At 44.6% G+C, this 23,353-nt stretch overlaps 1 protein-coding gene across 3 annotated transcripts in view; it reads right to left on the bottom strand.

Moving 5' to 3' along the window:
• Positions 1-23,102, bottom strand: part of RNF185 (ring finger protein 185) — a 28,333-nt gene extending 5,231 nt beyond the window's left edge. The window contains exons 1-6 of one of the 3 annotated variants that reach the window (XM_082667644.1): positions 22,971-23,102; positions 7,855-8,077; positions 5,054-5,072; positions 3,232-3,344; positions 1,747-1,801; positions 756-887 (exon numbers count right to left, since the gene is read on the bottom strand). In XM_082667644.1, coding sequence (XP_082523770.1) covers positions 756-887; positions 1,747-1,801; positions 3,232-3,344; positions 5,054-5,072; positions 7,855-8,030 — 495 coding nt within the window. In that variant the 5' untranslated portion in view covers positions 8,031-8,077; positions 22,971-23,102. The remainder of the gene's footprint in view (positions 1-755; positions 888-1,746; positions 1,802-3,231; positions 3,345-5,053; positions 5,073-7,854; positions 8,078-22,970) is intronic. The other 2 variants (XM_082667645.1, XM_082667646.1) reach the window with 2 other exon arrangements.
• Between the last annotated feature and the right edge of the window lie 251 nt (positions 23,103-23,353).

Here is a 23,353-nt window from a genome sequence, read left to right as displayed (position 1 = left end):
CCTCAGCCTTTTTTCCCTATAATGTTGGGTTGGCCAAAAAGTTCATTCAGATTTTCCCATAAGATGGTGGAAACGAACTTTTTGGCCAGCCCAATATGTTCTACACTGCATCATCTTTCACATGAAAAGATTCGGAAGGAATCATAATATTGTAAATAGGTTAACTCCTATTTTCTAAGTGCCAACTCTGTGCTGGGCACTGTGCTAAGCACTAGTACACTCAAATCGCATTTAATTCTTACATTAGGATCACCCACATTTACAGATGACCAAACCAAGGCTCAGAGAGGTGAAATAACTTGACCAAGGTCACACAGCTGGTAAGGGGTAGAGTTTAGATCTGGAACTAGATCAGTATGGTCTGAAAACCCATGCTCTTAATTACTGTGAACATCTTAAAAAAATTCCTCTTCTCCTCTGCATCCCTGGGTAGATCCTTAGAACAACTGATTAAAAAATAATTAAAGAAAAGAAAAATTATTGGGCTAACTGCTCTCCACGAAGAGCTGATAGGCCTTCATTTGTGAGTCTCTTGCAAATCATGCAAGTGGCTGCTCCCTATCCCTACTGAGCATAGCCTGGCACCCAGCTCCAAACTTCTTGACGGGCAGCACTACCTATAAAGCCTAACAGCTATTAAGAGGGCAGACCTACAGGGAAGGAAAACTGGTTTCCATCTCCTCAGTGCAGAAAAGCCTCCAACTAAGAGCTAGCCTGGTTGAGTCTGAGGGCTCCTGAGATCAAGGCTGCCTTACCCAGGAAGGTGCAACTGTTTCATCAGGAACCACCACTTCATTCAGTGCAAATCCGAGGACTGGCCCTCCGGCCTCCCTTCCAGCAACACCTGTACAATCCCACAAGTCCTCACATTTGGTAGGTTTATGTTCCTGGGGCAGAGTAGGCAAAAAACATCACCGGTGGCTGTGGGTGCTTGTAAACGCCAGAGATGTGCACTGGCGTGTACATCTGATGTGCAGTCTTCACAGTCAGGGCCTCTGGCTTTCTGGGGCCTCGGATTCCTGGGTTAGGAGCTAATGCTCCACTGGGAACCAGAGCCTGGGAAGTACATAGTCTTGTCCATTGGACCACTAGGGAAGTCCTCAATAAAGTATTTTTTAATTAAAGTATGCACTTTTTTTTAGACATAATGCTATTTATTGCTAATTTAATAAGACTATAGCGTAAACATAATTTTTATATGCACTCAGAAACCAAAAAAATTGTGTGACTTGCTTTACTGTGATATTCGCTTTATTGTGGCGGTCTGGAACTAAACCTGAAGCATCTCCAAGGTCTGCCTGTGAACTCCATAAGGGCAGGGATCTTTAACTATGTTCACTGATATATTACCAGCGCTTAGAATGAGGCCCAGCACACAGAGGGCACTAAATATAGAAAGAATAAAATCTTAAAAGAGAGTTACAAAACAGGAGCCAAATATTGTAAAAATAAAAATATATGTATACACAAACATCTATCTATAAAACACACACACACAAATAGATCTATAAAATTTGTGTGTGTATAGATAATCATAGAAAAATAGAAAAGAAAATAGACCAATGTGTTTCCATTGGTTATCTCTGGATGGTGTGATTATAAGTTATTTTCTCCCCTCTTTTCCTTTCTGTATTTTGCAAATTTTCCTTTACTTTTATAATCAAGGAGAAAAAATGTAGGGCCGAGAGGGAAACTTCTAAAGCCATGGGCTCAGTTCTAGAAGCCTTCTCCTAGAATCTTCCTCACCCCTCTGTTCTCCGGTTCTGGCCTCTGTCCTTGAGGACGGGGAGGAGTCTTCTCTCTGAAACAGAAACGGTGTAAAATAAGTCTATTACAAAATGCTTTGACCTGTTCCCTGAGTGGGGGAGCTCTTCACCAACAGGGTCAGGGCCATGGCCCCCTTTCATGCCCGGCACATGAACTTATGCCAAATTAAACCAAATACTAACTCTGTTCTACATGCAATTGCTTTTCCCTAGTGTGTAGAAAACTAGGGAGAAAATCCATTTGTTACAAGATGCTCATCAGACTGCACTCAGCTTATTCTTCTCACAGAGAGCCATACCCAGATTGGTTACAACTGTCAGCCAGGCACCTTCCTGGACCTGGGTCACGGATGTCAAAAACCCCAAATCCAAATTCAAACAGAAGACAGCCTGTCAGCAGAGAGGGCTGAGATTCAGGGTCTCTCTGCTCTGCCCCATTACCTTCAGCTTTACCTCCCACTACTCTTGAGCAAGTACTTTACACTATTCTTTCTCTCTAGGACCTCTGGGTCCTAGCCCCTTCCATCACTCATCCCACAAATACTGGACTGAGGGCTTGTTATCCATCAGGCGCTAGGCAGGATGCTACCAAGACTGAAGATAGATCCTACTCTTGAGGTGCTCGTGGTTTAAAGGGGGCTACAACCAATCACACTACAGCGTGGAAGGGACTTCTTTAAAAGAGGTGTCAACTAAATGGAGTGGGGGCATGGGTGAAAGCAACTAATGTGGGGAAGAAAGGCCACTTTAAGGAGGAGGTAACTTTAGGGTTGCTCATAAAAGACGGCAGAAGTTAGAGGAGGAGAAGGGGGTTGAGCAGGACTGGAGAGGGCAGAAGAGGCAAATGGACAACAAATACAAAGGCTCATGAAGGTGAAAGCATAAATAAGTCCCTTTAAGAGAAGTCCAATATGTCTGGGTACAGGGTATGCTGGAGTGGGGTGGAAGAAGGTAAGAGACACTGTTGGGAGTTTGGGAAAAGTGTGCGTGGGTGTGTTATGTGCACACTCTAGCACCACACCATGAAGGTTCTCAACAGAATGCCTCCATTTCCAGAAATCTCAAACTCCACAAAGCCTCCCAGACCCCCATTTCCTCCCCCCAGACTTTAGACATCACTGCTACAGCACCCACCTCCCACCTCCCACCCTGCAGACTCTCCTGCTGGACACCCTGCTTCCCAGGCTCCTTCACAGCACTCTGCATACTTGCAATGGTGGTGTCTTGTGCGCTGCCTAGCATAGTGCCTGCCCATTGGCAGATGCTCACAGCACATCTGTATCACAGTCCCGCAAATGGCAACCTGGTTGCCCTCCCCTCCTGGCTGACTCCCATCTGGATGCCAAGTGCCTTGAAACGGAGGGTCTGTAAACACTAACTAAAGGGTGGGGTGAGGAGGTGCTGAATAGAAGTGAATTCGTGTCCAAGGGGAGGAGTGTGTGTGAGAGGGGCCCCATGGCCTCACCTGGGGTCCTGCTGCCCAGTGCTGCCCCTGCCATAGAGGGGAATCACCTTGTCGCGGCTGATGCCAGCTTTGCAAACTGGACACACCTGTCTGTTAGGTCTCGTCTCCAACCACTGCAAGCAGGAGAGAAAACCATGTGAATGGCACAAGCCCATCAGGGTGGTCAGTCAGAGCCAGTAGGAGAACTACAGGGACCAGCGCCCTCAAACTGCAAACACCAGCACCAGCAGTGAACACCTCAAGGAACCCAACTCTCTGATTCTTGCTCCTGGCACTCAATAAATATTTACTAGTGGTGAAATCAAAATTGCCTTTAGATGCCGTCATTAAATTAAACAGGCTTCTTAATGCTTCGTTCTCTCAGGGGCTTGCCAGCAATACAGCAGGAAAGAACTGCAGGCCTGCAGCTGTGTCAAGAGGTCTGACAGATCCAGTCACAGGTCAGGCTGCAGGTAGAACAAACTTTAAATCTCCATCTTCCCTGACGGATCAATTGTATGACCCTGGCAGTCAGATTTTTCTTTCTGTGTTTCTCATTTTTACAGTATTTCCTCAACAACTACGTGTCTTAGACATCAGCCATCTGGAAATAAGCTGACCATTTTCTGGTGATTTACTATGTGCTAAAGGATAGATTTTTCTTATTATCTAAATTTGTTTAGTGGTTTTTATGTACTTTCAATGATTTTTGCATTCAACTATTTCTTTCAAAATTAAAAACAACAGTCCTGCTTTGGGTTTTTCAGGCCCTTTCACTGGTTGTATTAAAATCATTTTAACTTTCTTAAAAACAAAATTAAAATGATAAAAACATATTACCTTAGTGTCCTTGTAGACATTAAATAAATATTTTATACACACACACACATTCAACATTTATCTGAGAGCATAAATTATCTCTTTAGACCCAGTGATATGTAGTTTATCATATGTGAATCTAGGACTTCAGGGCCAAGGAGAAGGCAGCATTTAATGATTTTTATATCCTATTTCCTTTATCTTACTGTCAAAAGCTTGAAAACTTAAGTATTATGTGCTCTTTACAGATTTAGAACAGACATGTTCTAGAGGTTCCACTGGGGTCAGAATGCACCGCCCTGAAATGTAGTGGAAACCCCTCTCACTTTCCCTGCTTCTTTCTCCCATCAAGATTCTGAGGCTTTAGCAGCCTGGAACTTTTCTCCTCCCCTCCACATTTCCAAGCCACCTACAAGTGTGGGGCTCCAATGACAACAACCATGGAGACAGCTGGCAGTGATTATTAACAGCCAATTGTCAGTGCCAGACTCAGCTCTGTCCCACCAAGCAGGCGCCTAGGTCTTGGAGAAAACTTACTAACTAGTTTTCATAATAATAAAAAGCTGGAAAAACAGACTTTTTCCCTCTCATAAAAGCTCTCTGTTGAGACCAAAAAAGTTTCCCCCTTCCTAACATTTTCAAGACCTATAAGGGTAGGGGGGATTGTTGATATGATGGGAGGTGCTTTTTATAGAGGCACAGTCTCAACAATAAAAACCTAACATACGATCACATCCAACCCAATTTACAAATGAGGAAGTGAGACCCAGAGAGGTGTAGCTTGCCAAGGCCACAAAGGCCATCAACAGCAGAGTCAGGAGCATCCCTCCTGGGTACAACACTGACCTCTTGTTTCATCAACTGCCTATCAGTGGGCAGGTGTATAAAGAGGGTTGGGGGGAAAGCAAGCAAATGAGTCCACAAGCAGGGAAGATCGCAGCTTCTGACAGTAGTCTCCTGAGACTAGGGGTGTCCTGTGCAACCACAGCTGATGAAAGACAAAGTAAAATGAAATGCATCTTACCTGATGTAAACATGGCCAACTGCCAGAGTCCCCAAGGCAACCAGTCATCAAGGAGAAAGAGAAAGGGGAAAAGGAAGAAAAATTATTTCATTAACAGAAACACTGGGTAAGGTAGGAGGAGAAAAATGGGAAAACAGGATTGAACTGTGGAGCACTGCAACCCCACTGAGGGTCTGTGGGGATCACTGTTATCAGAAATTAGAAAAGACTGAGCTAAAATCACAGGAAAAATGAAGCAATGGAGACAAGACACCAGTCTCCACCTCCAGGATCCCACTACTTGTGAAGACCCCCAGGTCCCAGACCATCCCAGACCCAGCTTCTCTACAACTTGACCTTTGAGGGGTTATGGCCTCTCAAGGAATCCAATAAAAGTTAAGGATCCTCTGTGCAGATAAATTCACAGGGGCATACTCATGCACATGCACACACGCACTATTTTAGACTCAACCTCAGTGGGTTCACAGCCTCCTCAGGCTCACGGGGAAGGTGTGGATCTAGATCCAGTTTTACAAAATCTTCAGGCTGTCCTCAGCCCTGAGACCTCTGCTGGCAGGAAGCAGCTTAAAAGTTCAAGTCTACCGTAAAAACATCTTTAGGTAATAGAAAGATGGGGAAGCTGCTTGGCAGAAAGGGCTACCTCCAGCTTAGTGACTTACACTACAGAGATTGCTGCTCAGTTTCGCATTTTGCAAATGAGGAAACAAAACTCAGAAACATCAAACGACTTGCCTGCAGCACCAGGACTAAAACAGAAGTCTTCTGACTTCCATTTTACTGTCCCTCTATCACCCAGCACTGGGTGCAAAAAATGACATCTACAGAATTGAAGGAAAAGTTACTCTAACTCCAGATTTAAATTTTTTCTTTCTCTCTACATTCATCCATTCAACTAACAAATATCTACTGCACGCCTACCAAATGCCAGGACAGTGGAAAATGTAGACATGGCTTCTGACGCTCACATAATGTATCTTCTCAACCTGAGTAAAATTTGGACTCAGAGGATAATTCCTTTCCCAATTACTGAACCACAGTTTAGCCTCACAATCCAGACACACAATCTCCTTGGACATAACAGACACCTGCCGCCAACATTAACCTTGCAATTCCATTCTAAACTGAGCAGAGGTCACTCCAAATCACAGCAGCTCTCCAGTGGCAACTTCCCTCAAAAGCTATGGGGGAGAAGTGGGGGTGCTTTTCCTCTGGGAAAAGTTCCGGATTATAACAATGATGGCAGTTACTCCCATTCATTAAACAATGACTGTGTGCTGTGCTGAGCTGTGGCTAAATAGCTTTTCATTTGTCAATGTCACATAATGGTCATCACACTAACCTTTGAGCAACTGCAATTATCTCTGTTTCACAGATAAGGAAACTGGGGTTCAGAGAGGAAAGTAGATTTGCTTAGGGACAAACCACTCAGATTGGAAGCATCTCTTTCATTTTAGAACCTGTGTTCTTTCCAATGGTACCCTGACTGAATTCTTCATTCTTTCAAATCCTGGTTTTATGATACCTCAATCACAAAACTAGAGTATTTCCAATTTCTAGGAGAGGGCTGATGACAACAGTTTTTGTTTATTTTTATTTTTGGCTGCACCTCGCGGCACGTGGAACTTCGCCGATCAGGGATCAAACCCGTGCCCCCTACAATGGAAGCACAGAGTCTTAACCACTGGACCACCAGGGAAGTCCTGATGACAACAGTTTTTGCACAAAACTTCAAAATTAGGGCAAGAGCCTCCAGAAAAAAAAAAACACCTCTGCCCCATTCTACTCATTCACCAATAAATTTATCTTTTTCACTGTTGCCAATTTAAACTCCCTGAGATATTATTTAAATGACCCTTTCTTCACACCGCTTCCCTGCTCAAAAATATTCAATAGCTCCATGTTCTACTCAGTTGAATCTGGGTTTGATAATCTGGCCCAATCCTCCTTTAACAATCTTGTTTCCTAATACTCCCCAGCCCATAATACCCATCCAGAGTGCTGTTAGAGGGATACAGCAGCTTCAGGTCTCAGATGAACCCAGCAGCACATTTGCCTGTCCCTAGAAATTGCCTGCCTTGGGGTGGCACACACTCTTCACCTCACCTAGCTGGCATTCTCATCCCTCTAGTTACCCCAATTTGCCCTTCAAGGTCCAACTCAAAATCAAGAGGGAAAAAAAAAAAATCTCAACATTCACCCAGGTTTTCAGAGCCAGAAGGGGCTTCTGTAACCATCAAGGGTGGAATGGACACTGACTCAGCCCCTTCATTTTGATATATATAAAATATGGTAACAAATATTAGGATCATAGCTCATGTAACATTTACTATGTGCTACGTGCTCTTCTAAGTCTCTTACATATCCTGAGTCATTTAATGCTCCCAAACAACCCTAAAAAATGAAGCACTATGTGTGGAAGCACCTTGCCCAAGGTTATCCAGGGGGGAAGTGGCAGAGTCAGGATTCAGAGCAAGGCAGTCTGGAGCCAAGTCCTTGCTCAGAACCATCGTGCTGTAACTGCCTCTTGGCTCAGCGCAGCAAGTGGCATGGAGTAGTGCTCACTAAATGGTGAGTATTGTCACTTTAGAAATGGGGATAGGGAGCCCAAGGTGGGGACAGGATCTGCCCAAGTTCACTCAGCTTATCAGCAGCAGAGCTGGGATGAGAACCCAGGTCTCCTGCCTTTGTACCTGAGTGTATCAGGACCCCAAATGGGTGGAAAACCTGCTCCAAAGCTGTCCAGGGCCACAAGCTTTCTAAACATGGCATGTGTCCTCTGGGGCAGTGGAAGGGGTACTGACCAGAAGAGGTGGCCACACAGGCTGATGACGGCGTCCTTGGCTGTGTCCAGGCAGATGTTGCACTCGAAGGTGCTGTCCTGCCCTCCGCTCTCACCAGCGCCATTGCTGCTGCCGCTGGGCCCCCCTGCACTAGAGTTCTCAGGAGATGCAGAGGCCGAGGGCCCTTTGCTTGCCATCCTTGGCTGTCAGCAAGCTCTGAGTGAAGATTCTCCCCAGGGAAATCCTGAAAGGCAGAGAGCCCATGACTGCCCATTTCTGCAGGCCACTCCCCCCAGTCTCCATGCCAATACCCCCATATTCTCTCAGATCTGGAAGTTCAGACTATGACTGAACCCCTGAGTAGACTTCCCAGAGGCCGCAGAGGATGACAGTCGTGGGGCACTGCCCAGAGAGAAACGACTCAGAAACTTCCCATGAACATGGCCCAGAATAGACCACACAAATAACGAACCGCACAAATAGAGAGCAGCCTCCACGGAACAGCTCTCCACAGGAACTAGGACCCTGTCTCACTGTCTTTCCATTCTCCCAGGATAACTGCCCAGGTGATAAATAAATACATGCTCAATCAGAATGAAAGTTCACAGGCTGTCTTCTAACTTTGGACAGCCTCTATGTTGGCGATCGAGTCTGCTCAGGCCAGAAAGTCGTGACCAGTGCACGCCAGAATACAAAGAAAACCCTGTAACCATGAAAGCTTCCCAGGAAGCTAGGAAGGACCAGAAAGGTCATCTGGTCCAACGTCTTCCATACTGCAATCTTTTGCATTTCCCCTTCTGCCAGGTTAGAATACTACATACCTGATTTTGTCTAAATCTATCAACATTTAAGAGGAGGCTTGTATCACTGCTGAAAACAGAAAACCAGTAGTACCTACCATAAGTGAAAGATAAATACAAACATAATGAAGGAAGAGCTTTTATCCCTTAGGAAACTGCAGCCCGAGACCTCTCGGCTGACTGATGAATGTGGAGCTGAGGCTGGGACTCGTGACACAGTTTGTAGTTAAACCACCATTGTACCACCACAGACCAAGCTGGTCACCAAATACTGAAACAGACCACTGTTCACTACCACCTCCAGGTCAAAGAACCCACCAGGAGTTGAACAAGAACGAGCACGAGAACACCACCAAAAGATACTCAGAAATTCTGGGTGCAGAGTAAGAATCTATCAAGAGCCTGATCTGGCCACCCTCACCACCTCAGAGATTCCAAATGGGAAATGCTAGGTGGCTACCAGTCAGAGAATCGGAGGCTTGGATGCTGGTCACAGTTGAGCCTCCAGCTTGCTAGCTGGTCTTGGAAACCTCCTCTCTCCTCTCTGGCCACAGTTTTCTCATCTGTAAACTGAGGCACTGGACTCCATGGTCTCCAGGTGCCCCCTTCCAGCTCTGCGGCTGCACCAGGTCATCTCACCTGCTCTCTCCAAAGCAGGCAGCCCCACCACAAGTCTGGGACTCACCAATGGAGCACCAGAAGACCACCCTGATTTCAGCTTCCAAAGTACCAGGAGATAAGGACCAAAAAGCCACAGTCCTTTTAGACCCAGAAGCCTCTCTACACAACAGACTCAGAACTCTAGATTCATGAGCATCCCCCACCACGACAGCAGCTCAGTGACATAAGCAGGGAGAGGAGGCCAGCTCACCACCACTTTTTCACTCAGTTACATCATTTTACATAGTGTCCCAGAAGAGCAGCTGGCTGCCAGCAGCACTGTGCCTTCTTGGCCTCAGTTCCAAGACCTTCCCCATGATCCAGTGCTTCATCCTCTCCATATACATCTGGTCTTGTCTTCGTAGGGTGGAGCCTGCTTGTGAGGGCCACATTATGGCCTTTCTTTGTCATTCCAGCTCAAGCACCCGACACGTTTCTTTTAAAAAATAATAATTTTTTTTTTAAATTAAGGACTATGTGTATAGATGTGGAAAGACAACCATAAGTCAGGTTCACTGATGGATCTTAATGACAGTCCCCTGATATCATGATTTGGAAGCATACAGCAACAACAACAAAGCATCCTCACCCTAAAACATAGCTCTAATCAAGTCTCTAAAACAAATTATCCAGTTACAGAAAATATGGGCATAGATCCATGTATTAAACAACTCCAGGAAGATGCAATCAGCAAATCCAGAATGTGGGACTTTCTATGGGACAAATAATCAAAATTCTCCAAAAAATAAACAGCATGGGTGGGGTGTGGAGTTACAAATTGAGACTTGAGACATACCAACCACTGGCAGTATGTGGATCTCACTGGAACCAGATTCACACAATCCAACTGGAAAAGACATTTGTGAGATGAATGACAAAAACTGATTTAGCCTGGGTATTAGTTTATATTAAAGAATTACTGTTAGATTTATTGGGTATGATAGTGGCATATTTAAAATTTTTTCATCTGTTATATATGTATGCTTAAGTATTTATGAAGGAATGATAAGATGTTTGGGATCTGCTTTAAAATACCCCAGGGGGAAAAGTGAAAGTAAAGAGAAAAGAAACAAGAACAAGGAAGTTGATAGTTGTTGGAGCTGGATGATGAATGGAGGTTCATTCCATCAGTTTATTTTTGTGTGCTTGAAAATTTTCCATTATAAAAGATACTTTTTAAAAAGGTCAGGTTGCAGAACAGTATGTGTATGAATTTATTTAGGTGAGAATAAAGTACACAAATGAGTATATATTTTGCGAAGAAAATGTCTACAAGGCACACACTAAACTATCAACAGTTATTTTTGGGATTGGGAGGGCTGGGGAACTTTGAATTTTATATTCCTATCCTGTTTCAGTGTTTTATGACAAGCAGATAGATATTACTTTTACAATAACATTTTTGAAAAAGTAAACTGTAAAATGTATGTACAATATTACATTTGTTACAACAATAATGAATATAAATATTAGAAAATGTCTTTAAAAATGTGGAAGGGCTTCCCTGGTGGCGCAGTGGTTGAGAGTCCGCCTGCCAATGCAGGGGACACGGGTTCGTGCCCCGGTCCAGGAAGATCCCACATGCCGTGGAGCGGCTGGGCCCGTGAGCCATGGCCACTGAGCCCGCACGTCCGGAGCCTGTGCTCCGCAATGGGAGAGGCCACAACAGTGAGAGGCCCGCGTACCACAAAAAAAAAAAAAAAATGTGGAAGAACATACCAAACTATTAATAGTGATTATCTCTGTACTATCTCTGGGGGCTCAGAGGTCCTCCTTGTTTATAAAGCTGACATTTTTACCTGTATTAATTCTAAAATCAGACAAAAGAATAACAGTACATTTAAAAACTTTTTTTCCCTGATGTTCTAGTTCTCCCCAATCCTGAAAGGTTCTGTATTGAAATCCTGGCTCCACCACTGACTAGCCATGTAGCTCTGGGAAATCCCTTAATGGCCTGAGTATCTTTTCTCACCTGAAAAATGAGAATGTCATACCTCCTACAGGGCTGCTAAGGTGGCTATATGCGATAACACAGTGACCTGGAGGACCCACCAAGGTAGGAGGGGGCCACTGCTGCAGGGGAGATGCACATACATGCACTTACCCTGGTTCACTGCCCTCTCCACTCACTGGCCCAACAAGGCTCTGCACAGTGCATTCTCCTACACACAGGCCTAAGGGGACAATCAGGGTCATGGTAGGTGTCAGGGTAGGAATGGCCAGGGGACAGTAATAGGTCAACTCAGAGTTTGCAGGGAATAGCAGTCATGCATCAGGCCAGGCACTGGGACAGGCCTGCAGGTCCCAACTCTAGGCAGACCATATCACTCTCATTCTAATTCTTAGCAGACTGACCACGTGGTCCCTACCCGAGCTCTAGAGCTTCATCCTGGTAGGCACGCAAATATTTTCTGAGTGGGTGGGTGCAGGCATGTGTGACTGGTTTTGGTCAACTCCCAGGCCGGCTGCTCATATAACCTCTCTTTTACATATCCTGGGCCCTGTCACTGGAGCCTCCTCTCCTCACCTCCTACCTTCCCTCACACACAGGAACCTCACCACGCCAGGGCAGCAAGGCAGAAATGAGCAGCCTTCCCTGGGGACTGTCCACTGAGCACCTACAGAACAACAAAATGTGGACACAGCCTCATGGGCCCAGTAGGACTGGGACACTGCCCTAGAGAACACAGGGCCCTAGTCGGCTCAGAAACTGGACAGAGTAGAAAGGAAGCTGGCCCTGAGCCTATGTGAGCTGCCATCCTGTTAAAAGCTCTCCTGCTCCCCGTAGGGCCTATAGATTTGGACCTGACCACACAGTAGCCTTCTTGTGGCTGGTTCTGTGCCCCTGTCCCTACCCTGACCATTCTTCACTCCTGAGCTGAATTCACTTTCTAGTTTTCAAAGCACATTCACACCTACTACCACTTCTGACCCTCACTCCATTTTACAGAGGACATCAGGCCAGGGATGTTAGAGGACTTACCCAAGGCCAGGCCATCATACATGTAATTCTGTGCCCAATTCAGACTTTCCAACACATCAACACTCTTTTCACTCTTACCTGTTACCCCTTTAACATGCAGCTTTACAAAATTAAATACCTGGTCTTTGTTTTCCCTCAAATTCACAGTGTAATGCTCTTAACTTCTGTGTTCTTTGAAGTGAGTGCAAAGCAAACTCACCACTCATCCATTTATGCGTGAAACCAAAGGATCTCTAGTACCAACTACAATTGACGCCTGGTGCTACCAACTGGGGTGAAGTGGGTAAAAAAGAGCAAGACCACATTGAACCCCTGGAGTCTAGAATAGGAGCTAATTATAAGAATCCTTAACAAGGAGCTCCATCAAACTTGCCTGTTTTTCCTAAACAAGGCACCCTCCCAGAGATCTGGTTCCTAGACCACCTCGGTGTTTTAAATAGGACCTGTAACTGGCTACAGCCTAAGAATCTATATTTTTAAATAAGTGTCCCACCTTCCACTCCAGAAGATTCTCTGATGAAGAGTTTTGGAAAATCAGCTCTTAAGGGGAGACTCTACCAAGCACAAAGCAATACAGCACAGCACAGAGTTTGGGAGGGACGGTAACCATAGGTCTTGTCCTTCAGAATACCCAACCCCCAACTATAGCCCACAGGGACTATGAAGAGGTCAGATAAACTTGGGGGGTGGGGGACAAGTCTGCTGAGATCTCAGACCACCCAGCACCTGGTCCATCTGGGACAAAGCTGATCATTTATAAAACAAGTTCACAGCTTGTTTTGAAAAACATCCCTAAAGTTGAGATGTTCAGGGCTTCCCTGGTGGTGCAGCGGTTGAGAGTCCACCTGCCGATGCAGGGGACACGGGTTCGTGCCCCGGTCTGGGAAGATCCCACATGCCGCGGAGTGGCTGGGCCCGTAAGCCATGGCCACTGAGCCTGCGCGTCCGGAGCCTGTGCTCCGCAACGGGAGAGGCCACAACAGTGAGAGGCCCGCGTACCGCAAAAAAAAAAAAAAAGTTGAGATGTCCAAGGCAGCACATTTGGTGCTGGAACGAAGGCAGATTGGCAGATTTGTGATAGTTAATGAGCCCTTAGGAACACAGAACCTGGCAGCTGAAGTTGCTTGACCCAGCATCCACACTCCTATTACCTTCCCAGAGCTAGCCTGGCCCACCTCACAGGAACTGAGCAAGGGAGAGAAAATGAGACTTGCATATTCCTCAAGGAATCACCAGGGAACGTGATCTCACGAGGACATCTCTTTGTAGTATTCTTGTGTTCAGTTCTCAGGTTCTAGAGAACCGCAGGTATGCATAATCTGCCTTCTCTGCCCCTTCAGCTCTAAGAATTCCTGGACCGGGGTGTATAGAGGCATCTGGAAATGGTGATTCTAATTATGAAGATTACAAATTTGGATGATAAATAACTGGCATGATGTGAGAGGTGACCCAGCAGAAGTCTTGTTCCTGTGGGCACATGCGTGTTCATACAGAAGCTTTCTGCCAGAACGGTGGCGAGCCCCAGCCTGTCTTCACTGCTCACTGATCACAGTAGGCAGAGATGGGACTTGCATTCTGAGAATGTCTACATCACACTCACAGAAGGTTAGAGTGGGAGGAAATCTGAGTAAGTTGATTGGAACTTGGAACACACAGAACCCAGGCTCTAAAATTTTGGAGTCTAAATGGAGTTTCCGTCCCTAGGCTGTATCTCACAGAGGCCTGGCCCTCAAGTATAGGACCAAGGACCTGAACAGCCTTTCAGGTCCAGAAGGACAGAAGAGGCTGAGCAAATGGCCTCTTTTCCTTAGGGCTGCACTGGTCTTTTTCTCTGGTATCCTCTAATCTCTCTATCTGTACAACTAACCCCACACCTACCTTCGAAGATTTATTAATGACCCTATTTGCCAGGCATTCAAGACACAAATATAAAGGGTTTCAGCCTAAGGGGGATAGAGGTAAGTAAACCAACAAGGCAGCCCAGTGTGCTGCGTGCTGACAGTAGTGTGTACAGAGTGCCTGAGGGCAAGGCTTGCTGGGGAGGACAGAGACACATCACACAGGACAAGTGGATAACTCAATTTGCCAAGTTCAGTGTGGCTGGAGCCCAGAGAACATGTGGGGGTGGTAGGGCAGCAAGGGCTGCAATTGAGGCAGGAAGAAAGGCCTGGAAATCCTCATGCCTTCAGCCCCTGCCTGTCGGGCTCACATTGCCTGCTGCACCACCTAACCCAGACCCGCCTAACCGGCCAAATGGTTCCATGATTCCAATGTCTCTTTCTCTCCCCATCCAGTTCCCATCCCCTGCTAAGTAAACTAGTAAATTCACATGACAGATTACAAGGCCACTAAAAATTATGCTTCTGTAAGGATTTTGCCTATATGGGAATTTTAATTATATAAAATAATGTTAAATGAAAATAGCAGGATAGAAAATTGTATACCAAATTGAACATACTGTATGATATTAACAGGTTAAAAGATACAGAAAAAAATTGGAAGGGGCCCAAATATTAACTGTAGTGGTCTTTGGATAACGGAATCATGGGCAGATTTTTAAAGCTTTTTTTCACACTTAACTGTACTTTCCACTTTTTCCATAGTAAGTACTATGTTATTAAGATTCAGAAAAAATATGGGACGATGTTAAAGGTCCCAGATCGTCAGATCTCAGTAGGGGACAAAAAGGAAAGCAATCTGATTAAAGAAATCTACACTAAGGTGTGATGAACCTTAGTATAATAATTCTCTCAGAAATTTTCACATTTTTACATTTTATTGAGTCATATTTTTAATAAGTAACACATTCACATGGCTCAATTCAAAAGGTACAAAAGGATATAGACTGAGAAGTCTCTCTCTCCCATCTCTGGAACCTAGTCATCCTGCTCCCTGCCTTGGAGACCAATGGTACTAGACTATATCTTTAGGACACATTCCAGAAGTAGAACTACTGGGTCAGAGGGTATCTGTATTTGTAATTCTGTATCAAACACCCTCCAAAAAGGATGTGCCAATTTTTAGTCCCATGAAAAATACATAAGAGTGCTTGTTACTCCCATCTTTGCCAATTATATGTATGTTTTCAAAAGAGAACACATAAGTAGCATGAGAAACATAGGGTAATTTTGGCAGTTTGGGACGATATTTTAAATTCACTAATTCACTCGCTAATTAGTTATTAAAATCCATTATGTTCCATGCACTATGCTAGGCCCTAGAGATAACAATTTCCAAACGTAACACATATCTGAGTGGGAATTCTAGGCTCAGCTGTTCCTACTTCTTCGCATTGTCTTCCATTATTTCTTTTTTCTTGTGTGTGTGTGTGTGTGTGTGTGTGTGTGTGTGCGTGCGCGTGTGCGTGTGCGTGTGTGCGCGTGAGCACGCAGCACACAGGATCTTACTTCCTCACCAGGGATGGAACCCGAGCCCCTTGCAGTGGAAGTGCGGAATCTCAACAACTGGACCACCAGGAAGTCCCATTTTCCATTATTTCTAAATCAAAAGTGTTTTTGTTTCTTTTGTTTTAAGCTTCAATGATTTTTCTTAAAGTTTACCAGGTTTCATAAGTAAGGGTGAAGTAGGATTCGGATTACCCCAGCACAAACTTTCAAGGGTCATCCAAGAGGCTGCCTTCTGTCATTCCTTGTATCACTGTCTTAAAATGTTCCTTAACCTTTTATGGACTTTTGTCCTTAAAAATTATCATGGCACAGGGACTTCCCTGGTGGCACAGTGGATAAGACTGTGCTTCCAATGCAGGGGCCCTGCGTTCGATCCCTGGTCAGGGAACTAGATCCCACATGTGTGCCGCAACTAAGAGTTTGCATGCCACAACTAAGGAGCCCATGTGCCGCAAATAAGGAGCCGGGGAGCCACAAATGAGGAATCTTGGAGCCGCAACTAAGGAGCCCGCCTGCCGCAACTAAGACCTGGCGCAACCAAAATAAGCAAACAAATAAATATTAAAAAAAAAATTATCATGGCACAGGGACTTCCCTGGTGGCACAGTGGTTAAGAATTCCCCGGTCAATGGAGGGGACACAGGTTTGATCCCTGGCCCGGGAAGATCCCACGTGCCGCGGAGCAACTAAGCCTGTGTGCCACAACTACTGAGTCTGTGCTCTAGAGCCCGCAAGCCACAACTACTGAGCCCTCGTGCCACAACTACTGAAGGCTGCATGCCTAGAGCCCATGCTCGGCAACAACAGAAGTCACTGCAATGAGCACGTGCACCGCAATGAAGAGTAGCCCCTGCTCGCCGCAACTAGAGAGAGCCGCGTGCAGCAATGAAGATCCAATGCAGCCAAAAATAAATTAATTAATTAACTAAATTAAAAAAAATTATCATGGCACAGACGAATATAATGGCTCTGGGTTCAAATCTCAGCTCCACTACTTACTCTGTGACTTCAGTCATTATTTTCTCTCCAAGACTTTTTTTACTCATCTGTTAAAATGGGGCAATTACCTTCCTCACAAGATAGTTGTAGGGATTAAAGAGTAAAACAGTAAGGGACTAGCACAGTGCCTGGCACATAGTTAAGTGTTCAAGAAATGTTAATTGCTCCTCCACTGTGAGGTCTCACAGAGTACAATGAAGGTGTAACTGCTTCTTTATACTCCCCAGGGAGCTATGCAATCAGCAGGTATTTGGTTAACTTGCTGAATGAATGAGTCACAACCTCCCTTTCTGAATGAGCATCGCTCCTTGAAGGCATTGTAGGTGAGACATCAGAACTGTGTATGAGGAAATCCAGAACAGGACACAGTTTGATCTGGGCAAAATCAGATTTTCCCCAAAAGTGTCAAAATCAGGAGGCACTTGTTGTATCTATTATCACTATAAATAACATCAGCTAACACTGTGCTCAGCCCTTTACATGAATCATCTCATTTAATCGTTACAACCTGCCTTTGAGGTAAACACTGCTTACCATCTTCAGCATCCCCTGGGATGTTAGATTAAGGCGCAGAGTAGTTAGGTCACTTGCTCATGGTCACAGAGCCAGTCAGAGGCAAAGTTTTCAATTCCTAAGCCAATGTGCTTAAGTACCTCAGTGATCTGTCTGTGTGTCTATCTTCTCAAGCCCAGACCCAGCTTCCAGGTGCCTTGCTCAGCACAGGGCTAGACACCTCAAGAACACCTCATAAATGTGCATGGGCTGATGGCTCTGATGCCCAGGAGTGCTTAGAAGCGTACAACTCAAGATGAGTCAATGTAGCCAACTAAAGTTGTAGAAAATCAGTGTCCTAAAAGAACAAGACATTCTTCAGTGATGTTTTTCAGAACTGGAAATGTTACATAACTGTTTCAGAGTAATTTTTTTCTTAAGTATTGTCCAAAACTCTTAAACAAATGAAAAAAAAAGATCGGGGATATGCAACCAGAAAAAGTTCAGGTTTCCCCAAATTAGTACCAACCTGTATTAGAGATTATGCTACTCACACAGAGGATTAATTATTCACTGAACTGTCTTGCTCACTCTAGTTAGACACCTCCTGGAGTCACATGCACAGTGCCTGACACAGAGTACATGTTCAATAAATGTATGTCAATAAATGATGGGAATTTGCCAATTTCAATTCAAACCAATATAACTGGATAAAATACTGTATTAAAGGAAGCTCTTCAGACTGGACAGATCCTAGTTAAGGGCTGTAAATTTCGAGTATAATACAGTGAGAGGACAAAACTGGAGCCAGAGGACCTAGTCTGATGCTCAGCTCTGCCAACTCAACTAAGGCAGGGTCCTCACCTGCAAATGGGGTAATTGTGTCTGTCCTTCCTTTGTCATCAGAGAAATTTTCAAAGTGAGAGTTTTGCTTTTGTTTTCACACAGTCAGTAAATTCTTATTAAATTCAGATTCTATAAAATCTTATTAATTCAAATTTTATTTGCGGCTGAGCTGAAGACCTCTGAAATACTCTAAAGGTAGAGTATCAAGAAAATGAATAAGGTCAACAAGGTTTAACCAACTAAGGAGAAAACTTTCTAAGAGTTTTAATAACATCAGCATATACTTGACAAAAACAATGTGATCTCACTTCTCCTTTCAATAGGAGGTCCCAAGGAGGACCATCAAGAGAGCATTTATAAGATAGACCAGCGGAGTTCCCTGGTGGTCTAGCGGTTAGGATTTGGCACTTTCACTGCTGTGACCCGGGTTCAATCCCTGATTGGGGAACTGAGATCCTGCAAGCCTCGCAGCCAAAAAAAAAAGACACTATGAACAGAGTAAGAAGGCAACCCACAGAATGGGAGAAAATATCTGCCAATCATATATCAGAGGGATCAATATCCTGAATACATAGAGAACTCCTAAAACTCAACAACAAAAAAATGAACAATCCAATTCAAAAACGGGCAAAGGACTTGAATACACATTTCCCCAAAGAACATATACGAATGGCCAACAACATGAAAAGATGCTCAACATCACTAATTATTAGGGAAATGCAAATCAAAACTATGAGATACCATCTCATACCCATTAGGATGGCTACTATTTAAAAAACAAACAAACAGAAAACAAGTGTTGGTGAGGAGGTGGAAAAATCAGAACCCTTGTGCACTTTTGGTGGGAATGTAAAATGATTCAGCTGCTGCAGAAAATTCTAGGGCAGTTCCTGTATTTTCCAAAATGTCTAATATGAGCACATATAACTTTCACAATTAGAATTACTGGGGTGTGTGTGTCTGACTATGTGTGTCTTCAAGATAGTCTAGTTAGACCCAAATGCTCTGGGGTCAAGAGAAGCGTGGGTGCACTGGTAGCTTTGCCACCTCAGGCAGCTGCCCAAGGCCATCACCAGTCCTGAGCATTTCCAACTACCACTGACTCCTTGACTCCCTGCCTGTGACCAGACAAACACAAGAGTAGCTCCCAAATTACAGGATCTCCTAGTGGTCTTATCACATCCGGGATGATGCTGTACTACCCCTTTCACTTGACATGGCCGCCCCAGCTCTGCATGGTCAGCAGTGGTTGGGGCTGAACCAACCTCTGAGTGGTCAGACGTACAACTCACTCTGCACTTCAACATGTCCAAATCCAACTGCCATCAGGTCACGGAGTTACTGGCACTGCCTCAGATTTTGCAGTTCAGCTCTCAATGAATTACTTCAAGGGGCTTCAGGGGATCTGCAAACTCTGAATATTTACATGTAAAATTATACATGATGACAAGTAACTCAATTACAAAAGGGCAAAGGATTTGAATAGACATTTTCTCCAAAGAAGAAATGACCAACGTGCACGTGAAAAGCTGTTCAACACCATCTAGCCTTAGGGAAATGCAAATAAAACTACAATGAGATGCCACTTCACACCCACTACGGTGGAAAATAATAATAATAATAAAGGACAATAACAAATGTTGAAGAGGGTGTGGAGAAAATGCAATCCTCATTTATTGCTAATGAAAATGTAAAATGGTGGACTTCCCTGGTGGCACAGTGGTTAAGAATCCGCCTGCCAATGCAGGGGACATGGGTTCAATCCCTGGTCCAGGAAGATCCCACATGCCGTGGAGCAATTAAGCCTGTGTGCCACAACTACTGAAGCCCACGTACCTAGAACCAGTGCTCTGCAACAAAGACCCAACACAGCCAAAAATAAATAAATTTTTTTTAAAAGAAAATGTAAAATGGTGAGCTGCTGTGGAAAACAGTTCGGCAGGCAAAAAGTTAAAAATAGAGTTGCCATTGACCCAGCAAGTTCACTCCTACGTAAACACATTTAAGAGAACTGAAAATATGTTCAAACAAAAATTTGTACATGAATGTTCAGAGCAGCACGTCATAACAACTAAAAGACAGAAACAACTTAAATGTCAATCAACTGACAAATGGATAAACAAAACACAGTATATCCCTACAGTGGAATATTACTCAGCCATACAAAGGACTGAAGTACTGACACATGCTATGACATGGATGAACCCCAAAAACATTACACTTAATGAAAGAAGCCAGACATAAAAGGCCACATACATGTGATTCCAGATTAGTGGTTGCCAGGGGATGGGAAGAGGGGAGACTAGGGAGAAACTGCTAACATGTACAGGGCTTCTTCGGAAGATGAAAATGTTCTGGAATTAAGACAGTGGTGATGGTTGCATAACTTTGTGAACATTCACACTTTAAAATGGTGAATTTTATGATATGTGAATTCTACCTCAAAAAAATAAATTTGAGCAACAGTCTACAAAATAATTGGCCAGTTCTCTTCAAAAGTTTAGTCATGAAAGACAAAAAAGGCTGAGGAACTGTCTGATTTAAGAGACTAAGGAGACTTGATACTAAATGCAATGCGGGAAACTGGATTGGATCCTGGAACAGAAAAAGGACATTAGTGGGACAAATGGCAAAACTTAAATAAAGCCTATAGCTTAGTTAGTAGTACTGTATTTACGTTAAATTTATTAGACAATGTTATTATGGTTATGTAAATGTTAACATTAGGGAAAGCTGGGTAAAGAGTATACAGGAAGTTTGTGTATTATTTCTGGAAGTCTAAAATTATTTCAAAATAAAAAGTAAAAAAGAAAGTACATGGAGCAGGTCAGGGGGTTGGCAATTTTTTTTCTGAAAAGCACTGTACATTAAATACCTTAGACTTTGCAGACCATATGGTCTTTGGGGCAACTCTGTTGCCAAAAACAGTACGTAAATTAAAGGGTGTGGCTGTGTTCCAATAAAACCTTATTTACTTGGTTCGATTTTCCTAAAATGCTGATTTAGGTACTTTTTTAAGAGGAAAATTTCAGATTGAGAAGTTTTAAAGACACCATTAAATTACAATCATTTTACTCAACGCCTGGATAATATCTGAATAAGCATTTCACAACTTTTTTTACAACCTAGGAAACACAAACAAAAAAGGGAGGAAGATAAACACAGGCAGGAAGTCTTGGCTCAAACCCAACCTTTTTTTGGCATTCCAGCAGGATTGGGTCAATATGGAACCTCTGTTCTATAGGGCAATGTAAGCATTCTAACAGGTTTCTAAAAAGTGATCTGCTTGGAGTTTTGTAAATCACAAAGTAAGGAGCTCTGATGTTTAATTAGAAAACTAAAGATATGCTAGAAGCATTATCTGCAGATTACATGTGAGGATGAACTGGCAAGTCAAGTCCATCACAGGATTGGTTTTAAATGTTGATGAAATTAGCCAACAGATTGCAAAAACTCTCTCAGTAGACACAACATCTATAACAACAAACTGCTGGAGAGAAGATTAAAGAGGGATTCATGTCCTGGAGCTGGGGGAGGCTGGCTTGAACAGCCTCCTTCCAACCCATACTCTTCAGCTCTGTGAGTCCAAAGAGTTCACTGGCTTCTCCTCATCAAAGTCTTCAGATTCATTTCCAAGTTATTCTAAGAAAGTAAGCTACAAACTGATGGGGTGGGGACCCTGCTTAGTTATTCATTCAACAAACATTTAAGGAGCCCTTATCAGATGGGCCATTCCAAAGTCCTTGAAAAGAAGGATGGTACACAGGACAAGGAAGAGATGACAAAAGTTCAAACCCACTGGCCTCACTTCTAGAGATGTAGGCTGGGGGGATGGAGATGTCAAGAAAAGAGGGCAGAAAAAGAAGACAGCACCAGAAAGACTCAAAGTAACTACTCAGAATTAGACACTTTCAAGTTGAAAAGGACCTCCATCTAATAACTCCTTTGACAGGGAGTTCACTAACTCTGGAGGCAATCCATTCCATTGCTGGTCACCTGTGGCCAGCATTAAGTTCTTCTATTAAATCAAAATTTTGTCTTCCTGTAGAATCCACCTATTGATCCTAGTTTCTGCCTCTTTCAACCGCAAAGATGAAGTGGAAGCCCTCTTCACCATAACAATCTTTTCTGTTTTTGATGAGATTGTTTTGTTTTCCCTTCCATTGCTCTCTTTTCTGGGCTAAACATTCTCGCCAGCCACCCCCCTCGCCCCCCAAAGAGTTCCAGCTGCCTCAAAGCAAAGAATGCATATCTAGAATTCACAGCAAGAAAACACTTAAGATCAGTGGGCTTCAAACATCGGTATGCAGAGGACCCCCGAGGAGCATGTTCAAAATATAGTTTCCCTGGTTCCGACCCAGATTCTAAATGAGTCTTATTTGAGTCCTGCACTGTGAAGTATGCACCGTAGGGTATTTCAAAGCAGAGGCTGTGAGAACCATATTTAGAGATACACTGCCTTGTTTCACAAATGAGGAAACTGAGGCCCGACACAGGGAAAGGATTTGGCCCATGAAGCACAACTGGCTGTCGGCGACGAAGTCTCAGAGTCGGGCCTCTTACTCCCAAGCCCAACTCTATTCAGCGCGCTTCCGGGCCTCGGCCTCTCCACTCGGGGCAAACTCATTAAAAGCACCTCCGCATGAGAGAGGCGGCCTCGACTGGAAGTCAGAGTTAGAGTGAGTCTCTGCCTGGAAAGGAGAGCTTGTGGGGGCCTTTTCCCTACTTGGGGCCTCAGTTTCCCCAAACTGTAATCACTGGACGAAAGACCACAATACAAGCCTGACCTCCCTTCTGGGGCGAATGGCCCGGGCCAGGGCTGGACTTCTTGTCTCTGTGCTGCTGGGCTCAGATGTCGCAGCCCGTGGGCCTGCGGAAGGCGGAACCCGGTCCCCGCCCGCGTCCCTCAACCTGGACGGCCCCCACCTGCCGCCCCAACCCCTCATGTACCTGCCTCTGCTCAGCTAACGCCGCCGAGGGCTCCCCAGCCTGTCCGTCCGTCGGCCGTCCAGCCAGCCCCTTAGCTGGGTCAGTCCGGCCGGCCGGACTTCAGATTCCTCCTACGCGTACGCTGGTCAGCTGACTCAGAGCCGCCGCTCTCCGGCGACTTCCGGCCACAACCGGAAAAGGTTGGTCCGCGCCGCTGTGCTTCAGCCCCAGATACTGGGCTCTAAGGTTCCGCCTGCTGGCAGGAAGCGGAAAAACACAGGGACCGTTTAGCAGCTTTTTAAAAAGCCTAAGTCCGGGCATGGAAAGCCCCAGACGTGCTTGGAACATTTTTGTTGGAACAGAGTGTAAGGATGATGGGAATCAGAATGATGGGAATATGTCAT

This window comes from Grampus griseus (genome assembly GCF_964374135.1).
Source record: "Grampus griseus genome assembly, chromosome: 12".
NCBI lineage: Eukaryota > Metazoa > Chordata > Mammalia > Artiodactyla > Delphinidae > Grampus > Grampus griseus.
This window is presented reverse-complemented; position numbering and strand designations above follow the sequence as displayed.